Below are 22,875 nucleotides of genomic sequence, written 5' to 3' on the forward strand. Positions count from 1 at the left end.
ATTATTATAATTTTTTAAATTCTATTTTTGTATGTCTTACAATGTAAAAAGCGTTGATAAGGTTATATTATTTGTGAGCTGGTTGCTCTGTATTGTTGTTTGTCATTTTTATGTTCTATTGTTCAATAAAAAAAATATTTTTTAAATTACCTGACTGCAGCCGACAGCCGCTACAAATTACGCACACCCACGATCCTACAAACTATGCACACCTTGTTACAAACTACTCCGACATAAGGCTACGGTGGTAGCGTCTGATGCGTCTCGTAGATATCGCATGTATATAGAACTAGATGCGAAATGACAGACTCGGCGGCGATACTAAACAGCCTCCATCTTAAAACAGACTTTTCAGGAAGGCTCTGTTGCAGCGAACCTGAGGTTAGTAACTTTTTGTCTAAAATATTCCTATATCGACAATATTGCAAATTTGACTGTTAACCTTCGTCTTGGCGTGAGCTTTCTGTTACTTTTCCCGGTGTCCAGATCATTTTTTGACCCGTGGTTTAAATCTGCCATAGAATACCATCAAAAAACAAATATTTATGATCCAATGTGTTTCTTCTCTATTGATTAAGTTGTTAGGATTCTTCATCTATGAAAAAATGGTTAAAACATTTTCTTGTACTCATTGAGGGCTTTTATTTTGACAGCATACTTGTTTTCAATATAAAAAAAAATGCCACCCAAAAATCCCAAGACAATTACATAAGTGTAGCGGACTGTGTGGGTGGATGTAGGCACACTCTTCGTTGTAGACAAAAACTCATGAGACTTGTGCTCTTGGGCGAAGCTGTCCCGACTGTTTATTTAACTGCCAACAACTCAAATAAAAACCATTCCCTCTCTCTTTTTTTTTTCTCGTCTCCCGCGCTTGCGCACGTCATCAACATGAGACACATTTGAGTGTTACGTAAGTAATGAAAAGGATGTCATGCTACCAGAGTATTCCTGAGGGATAGAAGCCATCGGTCAAATGTTCATAGTTGTATATATTTTAATTCTAATATTATACTAATATTATACTATAGTAACTATATGTTACTATAGTAACATATAAGTATGGTGTTAGGTCAATTTCGACCCGAAAAGGGAGCAAAAATATTTGGTAATTTCTCTGTGAGCGTTTTGGCTGATGTTGTGGTGGGGCTGGCAGACGCCAGTGTGAACATGAAAGGAGTGCTTGGTGAGCTCTGCAGCTGTCTCACCGCAACGGTGGCTGACACTCACACAATGAATAAATATGTGCAATGCTGTGAAATGAACAGATACATGTTTACGTGAATAAAAGGAAATATATATCTACATATGCTCTTCATTGTGAAGAGTAAAAAGTGGAGGGAAAGGTAGTCAGAGTCATCTTCTCTTTTTGACAGGTTTTTTCAATTCTCTTAAATGGACAGAAGATGACGCAAAAATAAGACAATAATAGGAATAAATAAAATGTGGAACAAAGTTCAAAAGAATATATAGACAAAATTTAAATAGTCAGTCCATTGTTCCCTTCTCACGAGCCAGCTAGCGGGCTAGAGTTTATATTGTTCTTATGCAAATGAGCAAGTTCAGCCCAGACCGCGTCACATAATGGAAAAGTACTCTCCGGCGTTGAATAAGTAAACAAAAAATTCCAATGTCCCAATATCACAATTATGAAGCGAGTTCAAATGTTTACAGAAAAGGGATCAGCCACTCCTGCGCATAGGCTGGAGAAATGTAATAGAACAACAATGAACAAATATATATATATATATATATATAGAGAGAGAGAGAGAGAGAGAGAGAGAGAGAGAGAGAGAGAGAGAGAGAGAGAGAGAGAGAGAGAGAGAGAGAGAGAGAGAGAGAGAGAGAGAGATAGATACATAGATAGATAGATAGATATAAATATGTGAATTGATGAAAATATATTCCTACAACAGCAATAGTAATGAACAAATATGTATAATTATACATGATTATGGGAAAATATCATCCTTCACTTGTCAAGTGTTTGTTCAATAAAGTAACCTAAGCTCAAAATAAAACATCAAAAAGCACCAACCTTTAAAAAAGTGATTAACTCTGGAAATCATGTGATTAATCACAATTAGATACAAGTATATAATTAAAAAAAAAAAAGATTAAAATTGTATGAAAACGTCTATAATATCCAGAGTAGAATACTGTGTAGAGTAGAATCCAGCAACAAATCCTTTTCCTAGAATTGCTAAGCTTAGTATAAAGTTAAAGCTGCGCAATGATTAATGAGAGGCTTGAATGCGGTCCGAACCAGTTTGGGTCTTGTTGGCTTGAGACACTTTGGCTGGTGATTTAGATGACTTGTAAGTGCTATTCTCACAGTTGACAAGCTTGATATGGATGAAGAGGGAGGAGGGGGAAAGGCTGGAGCCATCCTGCTTAAGCAGTCGGACATGGCGATAACCTGAAAAAGTCCAAATGTCGTACGTTAGAATAAGTGGCTCCTTTAACCTTTATTAAATGTTCATTTTCAGTTTAATTGGTCAAAAAGATGCACAAAAAGTAGTTGGGGAGGAAGCCCCTGTCAGATATAAAACATCTTTTGCTTTGTATAAAAAGTGTAAATATATTAGGGCTGTCAAACAATTAAAATTTTTCATCGAGTTAATCACAGCTTAAAAATGAATTAATCGTAATCAATCGCAATTCAAACCATCTCTAAAATATGCCATATTTTTCTGTGAGTTATTGTTGGCATGGAAAGATATGACACAAGACAGATATAAATTCAACATACTGTACATAAGTACTGTATTTGTTTATTACAACAATAAAGCCACAAGATGGCATTAACATTATTAACATTCTTTCTGTTAAAGGGATCCACGGATAGAAAGACTTGTAGTTCTGAAAAGTCTTAGTACAAGTTATAGTAATTTTATATTAAAACCCCTCTTAATGTTTGCATTTTAATAAATTTTTTTAAATTTTCAATCACAAAATAAACTAGTAGCTCGCAATTGTTGACGTCGCTGAGTGGTGACAGCACATGGGCTCCCTGCCGTTCTTCCACAGTGTCGTGGAACGTAGTGATTGAAATACACCATAAGGTGTCAATGGCGAGTTTTTAATTACAGTACTTAGAAATCAAGCCAATGAGTGTGTTTTGTCCCTTGACTTTTTTTTTTTTTTTTTACACTGGGTCTATTGTGATTCACTTTCATTTGAGTGCTGGCTTCACAACGTACAAGACTTATGATAGTTTGTATATTGTGACTAAATATTGCCCTCCAGTGTATTTGTTGAGCTAAACGAAATGTTTGAATAGAGTTTGACCAAAGTCTGATTAAGTTTTATGCGTATTTTGCATAGTTATTTTGATTGGGAATGCAAGGCCTTTGCATTTTTGTTTAACTGTGTGAGAATAGGGCCTCATTAATACAGATTTACGCTTTTCTTTTTGTGAACATTATTTTTTTGAGAGATGGGAAAATTATTTTTGTTGTGGTTTCACTAAATGATACTTATGTTTGTTGTGAAGGAGTTGCCAATAAACGGCGCGGTCCAATGAACGCCTGTGTCCACTCACCTTTCTTTGCCTTTTAGCTCTCAATGTGCAAAAAACTGCGTTATTGTAATCTGTTAGAGGCAATGCATGAGCGGGTCATTCCGCGCATGCGTTAAATGCGTCAAATATTTTAACGTGATTAATTTAAAAAATTAACTACCGCCCGTTAATGCGATACATTTGACAGCACTAAAATATATAAAATGAACATTCGTAAAAATAAATAACGGATTTTAACAGACAAAACATGATAAGTAATAATGACTAGAAAATGCAATTTTAAAATAAATAAATAAAATTTAATAAATATTGCAATGGTAGCTTTGCTCTAAAGATTGGTATATTGGGTCACTTCCTGTTGATTTGGCGGGAATGGAAGTTTTCGTGTGATTTTTGGGTGAACAGTCATTTTGGGAGTGTCAAACATAAGAGAGCTTCCGTAGCATGAAAATCCCAGTTATTTTGGTGTATGAATGGTGTGGGTGGGTTAAACAGTTTTAGCAGGTTGGCACGACGGATAAGGAATCACAGAAGTGCCAAAATTTTAAAAATAAATGAACGAACAAATAAATAAATATAAAGAGAAATAAATGAATGAATAAATGAAAACAAAAAAGTATATTTAGTCATTGACTTTTAGTTTTTGTCATTGAAATTCCCAAATGGAAAAACAATGACAATTTTTGTCATTGACTTTTACTTTTATTCATTGAGAAACACATACTGGAAAAAAAAACAATGATGATTCAGTCATTGACTTTTACTTTTTGTCATTGACAAACACAAACGGAACAAAATATGGCCATTTTTTTCCTTGCCTTTTCTATTTCGCTTGTAATCGTCTTTGCCTTTGTTTTTACCTAAAGGAATGATCTGTCTCCTCCGTGAGTCATGAACTTATCGTGGTGGAGTTTGCGTGTCCCAATGATCCTAGGAGCTATGTAGTAGTAGTGTCATCGGATTTGTGGCTGCATGTTTTGCACACTCGGGTGAAGAGAGTGGCGGAGCTGTCAACTGATCACCACCTGTTGGCTCCGATGGTGGGGGAAGATGCTGGCAAGACCCATACCCATTGTGAGGGTCTGCTGGGAACGTCTCGCAGCATCCCCTGTCAGAAAAAGCTTCAACACTCACCTCCGGCAGAATTTCTCCCTTGTCCCGGGGGAGGTGGGGAACATTGAGTCCGAGTGGGCCATGCTACGCTCCTCCATTGTTGAGGCAGCTGATCAGAGCTGTGGCCGTAAAGTGGTTGGTGCCTGTCGTGGCGGCAATCATGGTGGACACCAGCGGTATGGGATGCCGTCAAGCATAATAAGGAGGCCTACCAGGCCTTTTTGGCTTGTGGGACTTTGGAGGCAGCTGACGCTAGCCAAGCGGAATGCAGCTTTGGTGGTCGCTGAGGCAAAAACTCGGACATGGGAGGAGTTCGGCGAGGCCATGGAAAAGGACTTCTAGATGGCTTCGAAGAAATTCTTGTCCACCATCTGGCGTCTGAGAAGAGGTTTACGTGTATTTTGCTGATTTGGAGAAGGCATCGACCGTCTCCCGCGGGGAGTCCTATGGGGGGTGCTTTGGCAGTACAGGGTACCGAGCCCCTTGGTAAGGGCTGTTCGTTCCCTGTACGACCGGTGTCGGAGTTTGATCCGCATTGGCAGCAGTAAGTCGAATTTGTTCCCAGTGAGGGTTGGACTCTGCCAAGGTTGCCTTTTGTCACCGATTCTGTTCATAATTTTTATGGACAGAATTTCTAGGCGTAGCGGAAGCGTTGAGGGGGACTGGTTTGGTGGCCTTAGCATTGCGTCTCAGCTTTTTACAGATAATGTGGTGCTGTTGGCCTCATCAAGCCATGAACCCCAACACTTCGCAGGCGAGTGTGAAGCTGTTGGGATTAAGAGCAGCACCTCCAAATCCGAGACCATGGTCCTCAGTCGGAAAAGGGTGACTTACCTTCTCTGGATCGGGGGTGAGATCCTGCCCCAAGTGTAGGAGTTCAAGTATCTTGGGGTCTTGTTAATGAGTGAACTTACTGTAGGAGGGAGCCGGAGATCGATAGGCGGATCGGTGCAGTGTCTGCAGTGATGCGGACCTTGCACCGGTCCGCAGCGGTGGAGAAGGAGCTCAGCCAAAAGTGCAAAGCTCGAAATTTACCAGTCGATCGACGTTTCTACCCTCACCTATGGTCACGAGCTGTGGGTCGTGACCAAAAGAACAACATTACAGATACAAGCGGCCGAAATGAATCTCCTCCTCCCTTAGAGATTCCTTAACCCCTACTACTCCACGTTGAGAGGAGCCAGTTGAGGTGGCTCAGGCATATGGTTTGGATGCCTCCAGGACAGCTCCCTGGAGAGGTGTGTCCCACCAGCGGGAGACCCAGGGGACGACCCAGGACACGCTGGAGAGACTATGTCTCATGGCGGGCCTGGGAATTCCTTGTGATCCCGCCGGAGGAGCTGGTTGAAGTGGCTGTGGAGAGGGAAGTCTGGGCTTCCCTGCTATAGCTGCTGCTCCTGCAAACCGACCCTGGATTAAGCATTGGATGAAGCATTGGATGATTAAGCATTGGATAATGGATGGATGGATGGATGGATGGGATGGTCTGTCAATTAAATTGCATTGGGAGGGTCTTTCCTAACATGGTTAGTTATTGATAGCATTAAATTTGATTATCTTGGTGACGGAGTAGTTGGTTGAGGCGACCCATCCAGCCTGTCAGCTGCTCCTCTAAACAGTGTGAAAAGGATTTTTTCATCTCTCTCCAAATAAATGATGCACCAAAATTCGCATGTTGCTCTGAGATGTCACTTTCCTTCAGGTAAACTAGGGGCAATCAGCTATCAACACTATTCCTGTTTGGAAAGACCCTTTCGGTAAAAGCAAAAGTAAAGGCAAAGAGAAAACGAAATAGAAAAGGCAAAGGCAAAGAAAAAAATGCAATTGCTTTTCCCTTTGTCTTTTTCTATGACAAAAAGTAAAAGTCAATGGCAAAAATTGCCATTGTTTTATTCATTTGTGTTTTTCAATGAAAAAAAGGAAACGTCAATGACAAAAATGTTCATTGTTTTTTCCCTTTGGGATTTTCAAAGACAAAAAGTATAAGTCAATGACAATACATACTTTTGTATTATTGTTTATTTATCTAATCATTCATTTATTTCAATTATATTTATTTTTTTCATTCTTTAAAAAAAAAAAAAAATGGAACACCCGTGATTTCATAGCTGGATAAATATTGAAAGCGAAAAAGGAATGTTATAGATGTTAGCTTTTGCATTACATGCAAAGCTACCATGAATAAATAAAAAGCCACAATCACAGCCAGGTGACCTTATTGGCCCAATTTAGCACATAAACACTGTGACCAAACAAATCAATGTCATAGCCAAGAAATGGTACGAATCTTGCATCCACACTTATTCATAAAACAGTTGTACAGGGCGCAAGAACAAACATGTCACATGTCATGTCAGCAAAGACCTGGATTTAGTTCTTTCTGTCAAGTCCCTTATGAGAGCAGTCTAGCATATTTAATTCTGGTACTTATATCAAAATGTTCACTGGCCCCTCAATTTGAACAGTCAGGATTCAAGCCTGTTTTTTCACAGATACTGTACCTGTGCGAAGACTGGTAAAAGGCAGGGTGTACTGTCCAAGAAAGTCATTGCTTGAAGCATAGTCATGGTCTTCAACCACAAAGCGAACGAGAGCCAGGCTAGGAGCATGGATGGTAAAATTAAATGTGTAGTCCCACTGTGGGTTAAAACCTGCAACACAGCGAGAAGGATTTAAGATGTAGTTACACACATTTTCCTCGAGTGAAAGAAAGTTGTAGCCCTGAACCAATCTTGAGCTTGACACCAAATTTTGAAGGTTTTTGTCTTACATCGAACTCAGTTTAGTCTCAGATTTGGGATCTTCTTTTGAGACCGATTGGCTGTTCTTTAACTTCAATACGTACTAAAAGAGGACTTGGGTAACTGCTCCCGAAGGTTCTTCTTTTGAAACAAGAACTACGCTCCAACTGATATTTTGTCATAAAAAAATAATATATTTAATTATATTAATTATTAATATTTATTTAATAAAATTATTAATATTAATATTAAAATTAATATCAATGAACTTACAATAAAGCATAACACATTGTTTTATTTTTTTAACAGAAAAGACAAAGCGCATCAATTTTTTCTGAATTAAAAAAAAAAAAGTCACATCCAAACTAAAGATACACTCAGGTACATTTTTTGACTGAAAGATTAATATAATCAATGAATAATAATAAATTCAAAATGATGATCAGCCATTACCTCAGAGTACAATATACTAAACAATTTGGCCCAGAAAAAAAACCCAGCAAAAACGACAGTGTCATTGGACAGAGGGACAGTTTTTATTTTTGCTACAGGCAATATCAGCTGCTTTGCTTTGGTGTGGGGTTATATTACACTGAACACTGACCAATTTGGTATGCCACCTAATATGATGCTGACAGTGCTCGCTGGTTTACTGATGTAACACTCACAAAGCGGAACGATTGTAGACAATATTCGGCACGTTTTCGCTGAAAAAAAAAATTAAGCTGCTTATCAATGTGATTGGCGTGTCATGTCTTTAAGTGATGTCCACTGTTTTTCATGCCATCCCCAACTCATAGAATAGAATAGAATAGAATAGAATAGAATAGAATAGAATAGAATAGAATAGAATAGCCCTTTATTATTCAGTTGTACAATGAAATTGCGGCGCATCTCCCTTTACAGTGCAGGACAAGTAAAAATCTCAAAAGTGACTTGCAAGAAAATAAAAGTCTAAAATCTGAATAAATATAAAATATGTATGAGGTAGTCCTGTTCAGGCAGTGCAAATAATTGAAGTAGCAGCAGTTAACCAGGATGATGGTAGCAGATTTCAGGCAGGTTGGCATGACTGTTTGGGACAGGGAGAGGTTGAAGATCTTGAGGAAGATGTGGGAAAACTGATCTGCACATGCTCTGAGTACTTTCCCTAGTACTCCGTCCGAACCAGCAGCCTTCCTGGGGTTAACCGACTGTAAGACATGTCTCACATGAGGATCCTCTATGCTGAATGGGGGGTGCTGGATCCTGAGAGTGTTGGGGGCGGGGCTGGAGTGGGTGAGTGTCGCTGTGGTGATTAAGACCGGGCGAAGAAGCGGTTCAGCTCCTCCGCCAAAGACTTGGTCAGGTCTCCTGGTGTGATGTCTAAGCCTCGGAAGTTGGTGATGTCCTGCAGGCAACTCCACCCCTCCCGTAGCCTGTTGCTGTTGAAGTGGGACTCTATTTTCCTCCTGCAGTCCACTTTGGCCTTTTTAATTCCCTTATTCAAGTCAGCCGGTGTGGTGAAAGCAGTCCTGAAGATCACTGAGTTGCTTTCTCAGGCCAGGTCGTAATAGTCTTTGTGGTTGACCTGTATTCGCGTCTCAGGTGGGTGTATGCAGGAATGAGTAGTAGGGAGAGATGATTTGACTGTCCTAAATGGGGTGGGGGTGGGGGGGGGTAGCTCTGTAGCCATGCTTGACGTTAGAATATATGTGGTCCAAAGTGTTTCCCCCTCTCGTTGGGCATTTAATGTGCTGGTAGAATTTGGGGACTACTGCTTTCAGGACGGCCCTGTTAAAATCTCACGCAACAATGTGGAGGCCGTTGATAGTAGTAGGAGAGGAGTTTTGTGTAAAATGATAAGAGAATGGGGGGTATTAAATAATTTTGTGTTTTTTTATTGCAAGCAAAATAAATGACAATAGTACTACCAAAGCATTTGTAATTGCAATCATTTTCCGGGAGAAATTGAGCATTATCTGACAGAATTGCAGGGGTCCCAATTCTTTTCGCCAGCACTGTAATAGTAATAGTAGGCAAGAAGAGTTTTTTTTCTAAACATAGAAAAAAAAGAGTCATATTTTCCATATTTTCCATGTTAGATCCTATACTTTAAATACAATGGTACCTCCGTACACTTCTGCCTTCATCAGAGTCACTGGTGTTGGTGTGACGCGTCTTATCAGCTGATGGATGAAGGCGTGACTCACGTGAGTCTGCTGACCATTCACTCTTCCACGATGCTGGTCCAGGTAGTAGAGAGCACGTAAGCCGCCTCATCCCTATTGATGGTCCTCGGGCCCCGAAGAAAACAAACATCAGCGCTGGATCAGGTAGGCCATTGAGATCCGCGAGCGGGGCTTCAGGACCATCAACAGGGACGAAGGGGCTTAAATGCTCTCTACTACCTGGACCAGCATCCCGGAAGAGTAATTGGTCAGCAGAGGGCATGACTCGCCTGTCAATCTGACAGGTGCATCATGTCTTCATCCATCAGCTGATAAAGACGCATCACACCAATTCCAACAACTCTCTGATGAAGGCGGAAGTGTTCGCCGAAACATGTCAGGTAATTAAAACAACCTAAAACAATTGTCTGGGATAAAATAAACAAATCAACTAAGACAGGGGTCGGGAACCTTTTTGGCTGAGAGAGCCATAAACACCACATTTCTTTAAATGTGATTCCATGGGAGCCATGCAATATGTTTAAAACTAAAAATACGAGTAATGTGTGCATTTTATGTAATTTCAACATTTTTAAAGTACAATAAGTCTCTGAATTCTTTTTAATAAGATTGTTATGCTGTTGCTAATCAATGATGAGTATTTCTTACCACTAATGTGACTTCTGGTGCTGCATGGGGTTGCTGATGGCTTTGTAGTCTGGTTGATACTTGATGAGGTTAAGCGTCATGCAGGCATTGAGAAACTTAGGATACGTCTCTTTTCATGTTCACGAAGAAACGAACCGAATCCTCTTTTTTTCCCAACCATACACGGAGCACCATCAGTGCACACCAAAACAAGTTTGTCTATTGGTAGATTTTTTTTCTTTAGCGAACTCAATGAAGGATTTGAATAAATCCTCCCCTCTTGTTGTCCCTTGCATAGCCAAAACTGCCAGACTTTCCTCATGTAGTGTGTCATCGACAACATACCTTGCGATCATGCTGAACTGTGATAAATTGCTTACGTCCGTTGACTCATCCAAAGCGAGGGGAAAAAATGGAGCCGAATGTATGTCCTTCATGCGTTGCCTCAATTTGATTTGACAACATGATGGTACGATCGTGAACAGTTCTTGCTGACGGGGCATGTCTTTTATCCGTTTAATAATCTTGTCTTTATCCGAAAAGTCGTCAAAAAGTTCATTGGCAACATCAAGCATGATTGCTTTGGCGTACTCCCCATCTGTGAATGGCTTCCCGTTTCTCACAATGGCGTACCGCACGTATGCAGTTTTTTACTGCATTTTTAGACCGTGACGTCGCATCGAAAAGCGGAGGTAAAGCCGAAGTGGGACATTATAGACCCGCCCTCGCATAGAAACAACGTAATTTGTGCTACTTTTCGCTGGTAATCTTTCAAAAAACGAACATGCCGATCACGCATTGCTTTTTTGGAACTTGTAGAGAAGACTCTAGAAATTATGACACATGAAGGATGTTTTCTTCATATGTTTCCGGAAACCAAAAACTGTGAAGACCGAATAAACTTGTGCGGACTTTAACGCCAGCTCGGTGAATCCATTCACATTTCATATGCAGTAAACATTTTGTCGGGTTGGCATGGTCTTTCAGAGGACAAAGAGGTATGCCATTTTTATATTTTTAACTTATTTTTTTAGCGTAACGTTGTGCCGTACTGCTTCTGACAATGAATGACCTGAAAAGAATTACAATGGTATCTGACTCCCACTGTTACCGTTTCTGTTATATATAAAAAACAACTTTAGTAAGGGGGAAGTGTAAATAAATTATACAATTAAGATTTGTTATAAATGAAAAAATTAAAAGTGTTCGTTGGCTGTCACTGAGTAGCATTATCGATCGCTACACAAAGCTAACTAAATTACCCCCAAGAACGGTAAGACCAGAGGGTATATAAGAAAGACAGGGCTGATGGTAGAGGATAGCTTGTTGAAACAGGAGAACGTCATTGTCAGTCGCGTCGATAAAAAAGCTAAGGCTATGCTTAGGTTGGCTTGTTTTTTCGTCTTTTTCAGCCTTCGACACACAAGCCATCTCTTTAACTGAACATTTTTATGTTTTTCCACATCTTTGCCAGTGAATTTGGCACCAGGCACATCATTTTCGGAAAGAATTGGTAGTTTTAGCTCTGTAAACATCTCCTTCGTACACGATTTCCATTCATTTCCTATTAGAGCCAACTGGTGGCTTGTCCCTACTTAGCAACAGTAGCAAATGTCATGAATATTAATGAGCGGAAGTGACGCGTTGCTTGCGGTACGCCATTGCTAAAGCGCCAGCAAAGCTAGCCGAATTCCAATCACCTTGTTTGGTCCAAACACGAAGTTGCTGCTGACTAACTTGCAATCTTGTAAGAAGCTCTTGACATGCTTTCTTCCTGTTGTTCCCCGCCAGATATTTCAATGCAAATGTAGTATGGCGGGTGTCGAAGTGCCGCTTTATATTTGACCATTTCATAGATGCAATTTTATCATTGCATATTAGACACACCGCAGAACCTGCTCTCTCCACAAAGGCAAATTCCTCTGTCCTCCGCCTGCTGAAAAGTACGATACTCGCTGTCTTTTTTTCTTTTTGCCATCTTCTCAAAAGGGTTTCTAAAATTAGCGGGGAAAACGAAACTAAAACCGTGGGAAAATGACTACGCACGTGCGCACATCGGCCGCTCTTTTTGACAGCAAAATACGGCGACCCCACTCGATCAGTGTCTGCCTCATCTGCGTTGCCAATAGACAGATAAATACATAGACAGACGCAACGACATGTATGTTTGCCACTTTCCCACTAAAATAACTGCGAACCGGCTTTCTAGTCGCCGGAGATCGTCGTAGTTTTGCGCAATGTTTAAAAAAAATTTTTTTTTTTATATAATTAAAGATTTGTCTGCGAGCCAGATGCGGCCGTCAAAAGAGCCAGATATGGCTCGCGAACCATAGGTTCCCGACCCCTGAACTAAGATAAAGTGAGGGTATAGATGTACAAAGTTGTCAAGCTTTTCAACTACCTTAATGGTGCCACTTGTAACCCAAAAATTGCTGAAAAACGGTGCAAAAATAGAAAAATATAACTGCTACTAGGGCTGGGCGATATGGCCTTAAACATGTATCACGATAAATTGAGCAGATTTATCTCGATAACGATAAATGACGATAAATTCGCCCAAGCGGACTGTTATATAATTTGAAAATCTGAATCAATGCATGAAATACAGATTAACTATTTCTTGTTGATTTATTTACCAGCATTCAATTTGATATACTGTATTTAACAATTGTACATGCAGTCTAAACATTAAATTTATAAAAAATTAGGGCTGTCAAAATTATCGCGTTAACTGGCGTTATTTTTTTTAATTAATCACGTTAAAATATTTGACGCAATTAACGCACTTGCCCAGCTCAGACATATTTAAATGTCACTAGAGTGAAAGGCCCACCTGTTAATTGTGTTTTGCGGAGTTTTGCTGCCCTCTGCTGGCGTTTGGGTGCGACTGATTTTATAGTGTAAGTAATTATTGCCATCAACAATTGCGGGCTACTAGTTTATTTTTTGATTGAAAATTTACCAAATTTTATTAAAACGAAAACATTAAGAGGGGTTTTAATATAAAATTTCTATAACTGATTTAGAACTGATTTATTGTTATAATAAACAAATACAGTCCTTATGTACCGCATGTTGAAAATATATATCCATCTTGCGTCTTATCTTTCCATTCCAACAATAATTTAGAGAAAAATATGGCATATTATATAGATGGTTTGAATTGCGATTAATTACGATTAATTAATTTTTAAGCTGTAATTAACTCGATTAAAAATTTTAATCGTTTGACAGCCCTAATAAAAATGTATTGTAAGCAATAAGAATTCAAGTATGAACATTTATAACAGCGTGTATGACTTGAACAATGTACATTGTCAAAATCAATATGCCTGTGCAAACATGTAATTGTAACACAAATGACTTGCAGCTTGAACAGTACACTTCAAAAAGACAACTTATTGTTAATGGCTGCTGTGATATAATTATTAAATACAAGTGTTTACTTTATGGTTTAAGGGTTCCCCCCCCCCAGTGCATTTTTTCATAAATGCACGCACAATAAAAATAGCTGGGGCCATTTCTCGGTCATTATAAGTTTCGCCGTTGGATTGTACTTTATGCAGAATTCTTTACCATCACAAAAGCTATCAGAGGAATCACACACACAGACAGATACAAAATAACGCCACATAGTAATTGCTAGATGCAGTCCGTGCCCAATCCACTCATTAAGTTCAGTCGTTTCGACAAGGTTAGAGCCTCTATCCGACTCCATAACGTTCATTTGTAGCGTTAGCCGCTAGCTAGCGTTAGCCTGGCTACCAGTAGAAAGCACTGAAAGGAAGCACCATCTCCGGAAATCGTGAGAACAAAGGAGGACAGCGGGTGAAAGCCCGTCTGGATGCCACCAAGAGTCTACTAAATGTCGGTTGAAAGTTTGGTGAACCTCCCTTAAGCCACACTCCATCACGTTTTGCTTGTAGCGTTAGCTGCTAGCGTTAGCTTACCGGGCTTTTGTTTGATTGGCTTCCTGATGATCACGTGACTCCCTACGTAAGCACATTCACTGCTTTCTTAAAGGGGAATGAACATAGACGAACAACACAGAATCAAAGCGGGATGAAAAGACTATTTTCTTGTTTTATTAATTTACCGAATTTACCGACATGGTCAAAATTACGTCGGTCATCGTTAAGAATTTCGGTGACGGTAAATTTTCGGTTTACCGCCCTGCTCTAACTGCTACCCACTGTTATAGAGGAGAACATTGGCCTCCCAGAGTAGGTTATTATAGTAAAGCGAGTGTCGGTAATTCTTTTCATGTGCATGTCTATTATTTGGTTGGTAGTTACACTGTACATACCGTTGTTTTGGATGTGATGTGTTTTCTTCCTGTCATTATCTATTGGAACACCATGTATCTCAACCCATACATGGGGATCCACAATGGCTGTGGGCTTGGTCCTCTCTTGCTTAGGTAGCTGCTGTGCTGAAATAACCTGGGATAACAACGAGTAAATGAACGAATATAATAGACACATCTAATGACTGTTTGACCCTTTCTGCCAATGAACCATCTTAGCAAATGTAAATCTGAAGGAGAGTGCAACAGTAATGGAAGTTGACATGGTGCCACTGTATGATAGAAATCCCATACAGTATATACACTTTTTAATTATTTTGACAAGAATTAATAATGCGAGAATCGTTAGTTGTCGTGTCGGTTTTCTTACCCTAACGGTTAATAGAACAGGCACATGGCCAGGACCTCCACCAACATTTTCTGGATTAAAGGTGGTGTCCGGTTGGCACATGAAAGGGGGCTTCAGAATGTAGCCACATTGACCATTCTGCAGGAACCTGCCTCGATTTATATCCATCTCTTCTCCAGGGGTTTGGAAATTTAGAGCCACTGGAAGAACAACAGAGCAGAATAGAGTTTGATTAAGCTGTCCACAACAAACTATTGAAACAATATCTGGGAGTTGGGTTTACGTTTGGGTGCATAAAATGCCATATAAGTAGGATGAAAATGTTTGGGGACCCCTGATCATATGAAGATTTTCCATTGAAAATAATTGGTGTATATAGCAACAATTTTAGTTCATATAGCATATAGCAGCCAAACACAGTAATATTCATTAAGTTTTTTAAATGAACAAAAATAATCACTTGCCCTTCAAAGGGTTAAAGGTCTTAAAGTGAACCACGGACTTGTAGTTCTTAAAAGATAACCATTAGTATGAGTTGAAATAATTTGATATTAAAACCCCTCTTGACATTTTCGTTTTTATAAAATGTGTAAAATTAGTTTAACTAGTAGGTTGCAATTGTTGTTGACGTCGCAGGGCAGTGACGTCTTTGGGTTACGCTGCCGGGCTCCCAGAGGATATCTCTAGCGACATAAAAATGTCATCTTTTCAGCCCTTTCAATTTGAACCTGAAAGGAGCACTCATAAGCAGGACAGCTCTGTCAATATTTCACAAGATGACCAGCAAAAGCAAAATGAACAGTAAAGACGGGATGAGACGAGAGTAGGACAAAACCGGTGTTCTGTCAAAATGTGCTACACGGGCGAAACGTGCTACAAGAGGCGAAGTGGACACCCAAAGTACTACTGTGCGCTTTCAGCTTGTTTTGTTTAGATGCATACAGGCAGAATGTAATAAAAATGCCTTGAGAAAATCTTTAAACGTAGTAATATCAAACTAATACGCTATGTGACTAATGTGGTCAACAGATCAACAATCTGCTTTAAAGCTACCTCAAGAAAACACAATACTTAAAAGTTTGAGAGTGAAATACATGGAAATTATTAATTATTAATTTTGAGTTAAAGAAATTAAAAAAAAAAAAAAGACTCAATAAAAACACAAATTAGGAAGTACTACACGTAGAAGGAATTGCAGAACACCGATAGTGTTCATGTAGCAAGTTTGTCTAGTGACAGTGACAGCTGCAGACTCAGCACTGTTGGTGCATGCAGGAAGCGTTCAAGACCACACAGTTTAGTGACATTAACTAACACCACAAAGACCATGTTATCTTTTTCTACATTGATAGTATGTGCATTGTTTATTGATTTATTAGCTGCAATCCATAACTCAAGTCCTCAGATGAAGGCCAACAAATCTGTTACGGTCAGCAAATGCGGAAGCAAGGTAGGACCCCAAAAAGCAGACAACAATAACAGAGGGATTGCGGTTTATTGAACACACAAAAAACATGTGATCGCACAAAAGGGAGGCAAAAAAAAGTGTCCGTAACAGTTGGTCAGGGTCAATAAAAAGAGAAAAAAAAAGAAAAATGAAGGGATATGGCGGAAAACACAGACAAGACTGAAAAAGCAGTTTCTGCTCTTGCACCCCTCTTTAAAATAAACTGCTGTATTTTAAGCCAAAACAAGTGTTGTGTTTAATAGAACAATATGTCTATATGCTACCATAGCAGATTCATGGCGCATTAAGCCCCCGAGCTATTTTTAATTTGTCCGTCTTACCCTGGAAACCCCCGTTTACAGACGTCGTGCAACCGCTTTTGTTTCAACTCAGCAATAAAAAGTAGTTCAGTAATTATATTTATTATTCAAAATGTCTGTCATTTTTAGCTTAAAATCATGAATAGATGTCTAATATTTCGTTTAAAAAAGAAAAAAAAACGACTTTAAAAAATGATTCACTCGCATGTTTTAAACTTTGAAACAAATTACGTCACAATGAAAAAAATGGTGTCTATAAATAAGTCACAGATATCTACCTCATAGCTATGGCTTAATTTTGTTTGTCGCATTTTCATGTTAGATAATAAATAATTAGGGCTGTCAAACGATTAAAATTTTTAATCGAGTTAATCACAGCTTAAAAATTAATTAATCATAATTAATCACAATTCAAACCATCTATAAAATATGCCATATTTTTCTGTAAATTATTGTTGGAATGGAAAGATGAGACACAAGATGGCTATATACATTCAACATACTGTACATAAGTACTGTATTTGTTTATTATAACAATAAATGAACAACATGGCATTAACATTATTAAAATTCTGTTAAAGCGATCCATGGATAGAAAGACTTGTAGTTCCTAAAAGATAGATGTTAGTACAAGTTATAGAAATTTTATATTAAAACACCTCTTAATGTTTTCATTTTAATAAAATTTGTAAAATTTTCAAACAAAAATAAACGAGTAGCTCGCCATTGTTGATGTCAATAATTACACAATGCTCATGGATGGTGCTGAAACCCATAAAATCAGTCGCATCCAAGCGTCAGCAGAGGGCGACAAAACACAAAAAAAACACAAGTGACAAATGGACATGACATTGTCATTTTAATCGGTTTGAGCGGGGCATGTGCGTTAATTGCGTCAAATATTTTAACGTGATTAATTAAAAAATATAATTACCACCCGTTAACACGATAATTTTGACAGCCCTATAAATAATCAATCCAAACAAAGAAACAAAAAAAAAAAAACAGTCTGAAAGGGTAAATATATGAAAAAGAACATCTCGACCACTCCTTGATGTGTGCGATTTGTTATATTGTTATATTACCATCTTTTACCAATAAAATCCCCACAAAATCCGGCTGTGGCCATTCACATCTGTGTCTTGACACTCGATGATACATGCTACATGGAGTTTTTGGATCGAAACATCGCGTGCTCTCACCTCCAGTTAGCTCATTCACTCCCAGCCATTTTCACCGGAGCAAGGCCCTTCGCTCCCGGCCATTTTACTGGATTTTGACTGATTTTGCAAGGCCCACAAAGAATTCTGTTCTATTGCTATATAAACATGGAACCCACCAAAAGAAAGATTAGACTCTCTTCTTTCAGCAGAAAAAAAAGTAAGTTCATATCTTTTTCCATTCTTTAGAAATCAGCATTAGAAAATAGCTTAGTTTGAGCAATTTTCCAATTTCTGATGAAAAAACGGAGAAAATGAGCTTTTTGTAAACGCAAAAATTTCAAACATAACTTTGACTTTAACACGGCTATTTTTTGCTTCAGTGACATCCCAAACATCTGAATAATGTTTTCCTTTTACAAAATAACATGAACAACCAGCCAAATAGAGCTTTTGATTGCAAAGTAACAATTTATTCACACTTACCTAACTGAGAGATGACGTTTGGTGGCTGCGACATCGGTTAAACTTTTCCCTCATTGCCGACTGTCTCGTAAAGATGGATTTTTTTTTTGTCTTTTTTTGTGGTGACCACTGTCTCGTTCGCCTGGGGAACTTATGTTCCTGGGGGGGGAACTGGTTTGGCCGTGCGCGTTTCCGTGCAGTACACTCGAGCGTGCGGTGGACCTGAGCAGCGCGGCTCTGCTAACTTCCCTAATAAAGTTGTACTGTTGGAATTGGGTTGTGGCGTCTTAACAAATGCGCTACTGCCCTCCAGTGGTCAGTTTTATTGCTTTAAAATTGGTTTTGAGGCTTGTTTTTTGTTTCGGCGATAGATCGGAAGCTCTAGATGCTTCTTGTACAAAAAAACGCAAAAGACTTATAAATACGTTTGTGGGACAGTTAAGCATTTAAAAATAGAACGTCTTTATACGTTTCTGGGAGCAAATGAGTTAGGGTTTTCCTGTTTAAATCTTTTTTTTTTTTTTTTTAAATGCCCTCCTGTTCAAAACTTTTCTTCCCCCAGAAAATAGAGATTTTAAGTTTTCCAGTGATGTATCACACATGCATATAGGACAATTTTGAATACAATTTTGAATTTTGATATACCGGTAATCTAGTTAATTAGACCAACAACATTGTTTTCTGTACAATTTTACAACGTAACTCAATGAACAACAGGTGCCTAGCCAATAATACGATACAGTTCCCTTCACTTACGCTGCGCAGGCAATCATCGCATTGACAGTGTTGTGCATATGTGCCCTGCCCATACGCACAGTACAAGTTAGCTAGCTAACAATAGTGCAGCGGAGTTAAGAGACGCAAATGCTAACCCCTTATCAGCGATATTACACTCATCAAGCCAAAGTAAAAAAGAAATGCAGTTCTTTTCAAATGGAATAGCTGTCAGAGTACAGTATGTGTAAATACAAGAACAAGTACTTACACAGAGATTTTTTTTTTAACCTGTCCTGTATACACTGCAAATTTATACATCTTAATCAGATCATTTTTCTGAAATCTAGTCCAATACTTTTCTCCATGTTGTTTAGAGTGTTAAAGACTAGTTAACAGATTAATGCTTCAGATTTTTCCACTTACTTTAAGTAAATATCCACATTTGTTTTTATTCCATACATCTAATAGTTGGTCATTTCTCACCTAAATCAAGAAAAAAAATATTTAAAATAATGTTTTGAACAATATCTATTCTTGAATTAAGAACATTTCTGACAAACAGCCTTTTTTTCTCGATTAAATATACTTTTTGCTCAAAATAAATCTCTTAAACTTATTTCCAGATAGCTATTTTTCTTATTTCAAGAAATGTGAGTGAAATTGACTTGAAGCACTGGCAGATCATTTCACCTTTTTCTAGTAGCTTTACACGAAAACAAGGGAATTTAACTTGTTTTAAGGAGGTGTGTTTTTGCAGTGTAGATGCCCAGACACAGAGAATATGAATCTTGAGTGTCCTCATTGTCTGAACAGTTTTAATGTGGGAGGAGTTTGATATACTGTACTCCTGTTGTGGTTGTTCATTATGTTTTATTTAGTAACTTTCCCATGCTACAACTGGAACTTACCCAGGCCAAAGCAGGACTCTTCCTATGGTTAAAGCAGGACTCTCATATATAACATAGTACACATCTCACGAACAAACAGATGTTAGTCATTTTCATTTTAAAAGGGCCAAATCAATTACATTAAAGGTAAACTTTTAATAAGCCATGTAACTTGCTATGATCCAAGGTTTTGAACAGGTGTGATACTGGTATGTGGCCACAATGTACACATCTGATGTTGCTCACCATGGTCCACAGTGTGCTCAGGGAGCTTGTGTGTCTGTTCAGGCACAAGAAAAATTAGAGGGAACATTGCTGATGAGCTGGAATTGGGGTGCAGGTACAGCTCTGTAACAAAACAATCTGACCAGCAGCAGAATGTGACAAAATCATGCCAGTCGTCATACCAGCACAGCTATTCTCCCAGTACAGCCCAACCACGTCATCACCCCCAACCGGCATTGCGTGCATAAAACATAGCACCCTCTGTAGGTCAAAACATGTACTAAATATTATAGATTTTAAAATCAATGGCAATATTTTATGTGTTTCTAATAACATATCTTAGTAAAAGAGAACACTTGTGGCTTATTAGAGCCTACAAGTCTTGAAGTCCGCGGTACCCTTTAAGCATCACCTTTCGAATAGCAGTGTCCGCTGTAGTGAACACTGTCCCTGGACCCTGAAAGGGTTAATTGAATATTTTTAGGTAGTCTTACCAAGATGGCAGCCTGCATTCCACATTTCCTGAGGGTTATAGTTAGAAGACTGTAGCCTCTGTCCTGAAGGGTAGATCCTGCTTAGGTGGTGGCTATTATGACGTACGAAATACATCCCTGGGTGGTAAAAAGAAACAAACCCAAACAATCAAGTCATGTACACTGAAGAAACATGACACAAAGCTGATTTCACTGCACTGCACACCAAATATGTTCACTACAAACAACGTAACTGTTTAAAAATAAATGCTTTTTATCATGCCTTTCGATTTATGTGGACGTTTGAGGATTGACACCCAGATTACCTTTCAGTAACAATTAAGAAGCTTCTCAAAGTTCATTGAGGAGGGTGGGGGACCTAGAACATATTTAATACATATCAGCATAGGTGAGTTAGGCAGTTGCCTAGGGCGCCATCTCGTGAAGGAGGCACCTCTTCCCGAAGGTTTTCTAAAATATCAAGTACATTTCAATTGGGGTGTGTATTGTTTTATCGCGCGAAGTAACGAGGGATGACTGTAATAGCGTCAGCCATTGAGGCCATGTCTACACCTCGCAGGGTTCTGTAAAACTGAGGATCCAGTCCTAAAACGTCCGGAAAAAATAATTACATCTACACCAGCACGTTTATAGAAAGAAAAGCTCATACAGCCAACCGCATTCATTTGTTTTTAAGTACATTCATAACAATGTGTGAAAAATAATTATCCATTATACCCCCATCCTTCATATGTGTACTTCAGTATGAAGCACTACAAGAGCTTGTAAATAAATGAAATAAAAAAGCACCTGTCTAATAATTAGATCGAAACGTAAACGATGTAAACATCGGGTCTCGTGTATGACGTAGGGACAATGTTTGTCGCAGTCATTGACGTTTCCACAGTTAAATCTTCGGTTATCAGTGTCAATATGATGGCGCCACAAATGCAGAATTCACAAATCTTCTCTTTAGATGGCATTTTTAGTGCTTATGACAGCAAAAAGCATGTTTATTTCATATTTTATGCGGTATTTAATGCTCCCGAATGAAATGGACTGCTTGGATGTGTGTGGAAGCGATCAATTTATATATTCCATTTTTTTAATCCCGTGCCATGAAAATGAATCACTTCCTGTATTGAGGAGGAATGCGAATGTGACGTCACCCGGGTCAGCATCACACAATACAGCATTGCTTTCTCGCATACAGATGAATTGCGTATTCAGCTGGTTTTGCGGATTAATTTATTTTTCGCATCACCCCAACCAAATGTGCTGCAGTGTTTTGTTGCTGCACAAGGGAGAGGTGTGTAAGCCTTTTTGGGTTTCAAAAAGTTCACCGCGTAGAGTGGCCAAAACAAGTCCGAAAACTGTGGGACCACTGGACTTATGAGGAAGTGAGTAAACATCGTGTTTTGTATTATGTCAAATACTGGGATCATGGCGCACGTTTTAATACAGAGGTGGCTCGCATTTTGTGGTTGACAATGCTCCTTGTCCACCGAGAAGGCAACTCGGCCGGTGACCGGCAGCTTGTCGCACACCCCCCCTCTGTCCTCTTCACTTTCCCGCCGGGAGAGCGCTATACTCGGCTTATGCTCGTGCGGTTCTCCATATCGTCCAGACTTCCAGCCCCTTCTGCCCTCTTCGTGTGCCCGGCAATAGACCACTATTCTCCGATTGGGCTCGGCCAGCTACACGCTCCTCTGACGTCGGCTAGTTTGTTTGGCAGTCATTCTCCAGCTGCTTCCCCGGCAACGTGCACTCCTGCCCGCAGCAGGGGAACGACGAGCTGTAACTTGCTCGCCGCCGGGGGGATTGCCGATCGGTGAAGACATTCGACAACGTGTGACATGATCCAGGGTAGTTTTTAGTGATTTTTCGCCTCGAAAGGCGAGAATAAGACTTGGAAATGCCGCTCGCTTTGGTTTAGCATGTCGGCTAGCTGTCACGCCTCCTGGTTTGTTTACGTTCTCCGAATTCGGGGCCGGGATGGACTAACTCCGGTGGCATAAAATATAGTTCAGGAGGTGCAAGAAGTCGACAGTTTTGACCATTATGGAGTAATTTTGCCATGTTCTATTGAATAAATGCATTTTTAAAATTTCATTTCACACAAGATGGCAGCACGGTGGCTGAGTGGTTAGCACGTCTGCCTCACAGTTCTGAGATCAAGGGTTCAATCCCGGGCTTCGGCCTTCCTGTGTGGAGTTTGCATGTTCTCCCCGTGCCTGCGTGGGTTTCCTCCGGGAACTCCGGTTTCCTCCCACATCCCAAAAACATGCATGGTAGGCTGATTGAACACTCTAAATTGTCCATAGGTGTGACTGTGTGCGTGAATGGTTGTG

The 22,875-nt window shown here is 39.4% G+C and overlaps 1 protein-coding gene across 1 annotated transcript in view; it reads right to left on the bottom strand.

Annotated features, from left to right (window-relative positions):
• Window positions 1–606: 606 nt before the first annotated feature.
• Window positions 607–22,875, bottom strand: part of LOC130909688 (1-phosphatidylinositol 4,5-bisphosphate phosphodiesterase delta-3-A-like) — a 58,827-nt gene continuing 36,558 nt past the window's right edge. Inside the window, exons 12-16 of the mRNA XM_057826443.1 lie at window positions 20,546–20,662; window positions 14,852–15,030; window positions 14,482–14,617; window positions 7,138–7,287; window positions 607–2,419 (exon numbers count right to left, since the gene is read on the bottom strand). Coding sequence (XP_057682426.1) covers window positions 2,238–2,419; window positions 7,138–7,287; window positions 14,482–14,617; window positions 14,852–15,030; window positions 20,546–20,662 — 764 coding nt within the window. The 3' untranslated portion in view covers window positions 607–2,237. The remainder of the gene's footprint in view (window positions 2,420–7,137; window positions 7,288–14,481; window positions 14,618–14,851; window positions 15,031–20,545; window positions 20,663–22,875) is intronic.

Source organism: Corythoichthys intestinalis, chromosome 21, assembly GCF_030265065.1.
Source record: "Corythoichthys intestinalis isolate RoL2023-P3 chromosome 21, ASM3026506v1, whole genome shotgun sequence".
NCBI lineage: Eukaryota > Metazoa > Chordata > Actinopteri > Syngnathiformes > Syngnathidae > Corythoichthys > Corythoichthys intestinalis.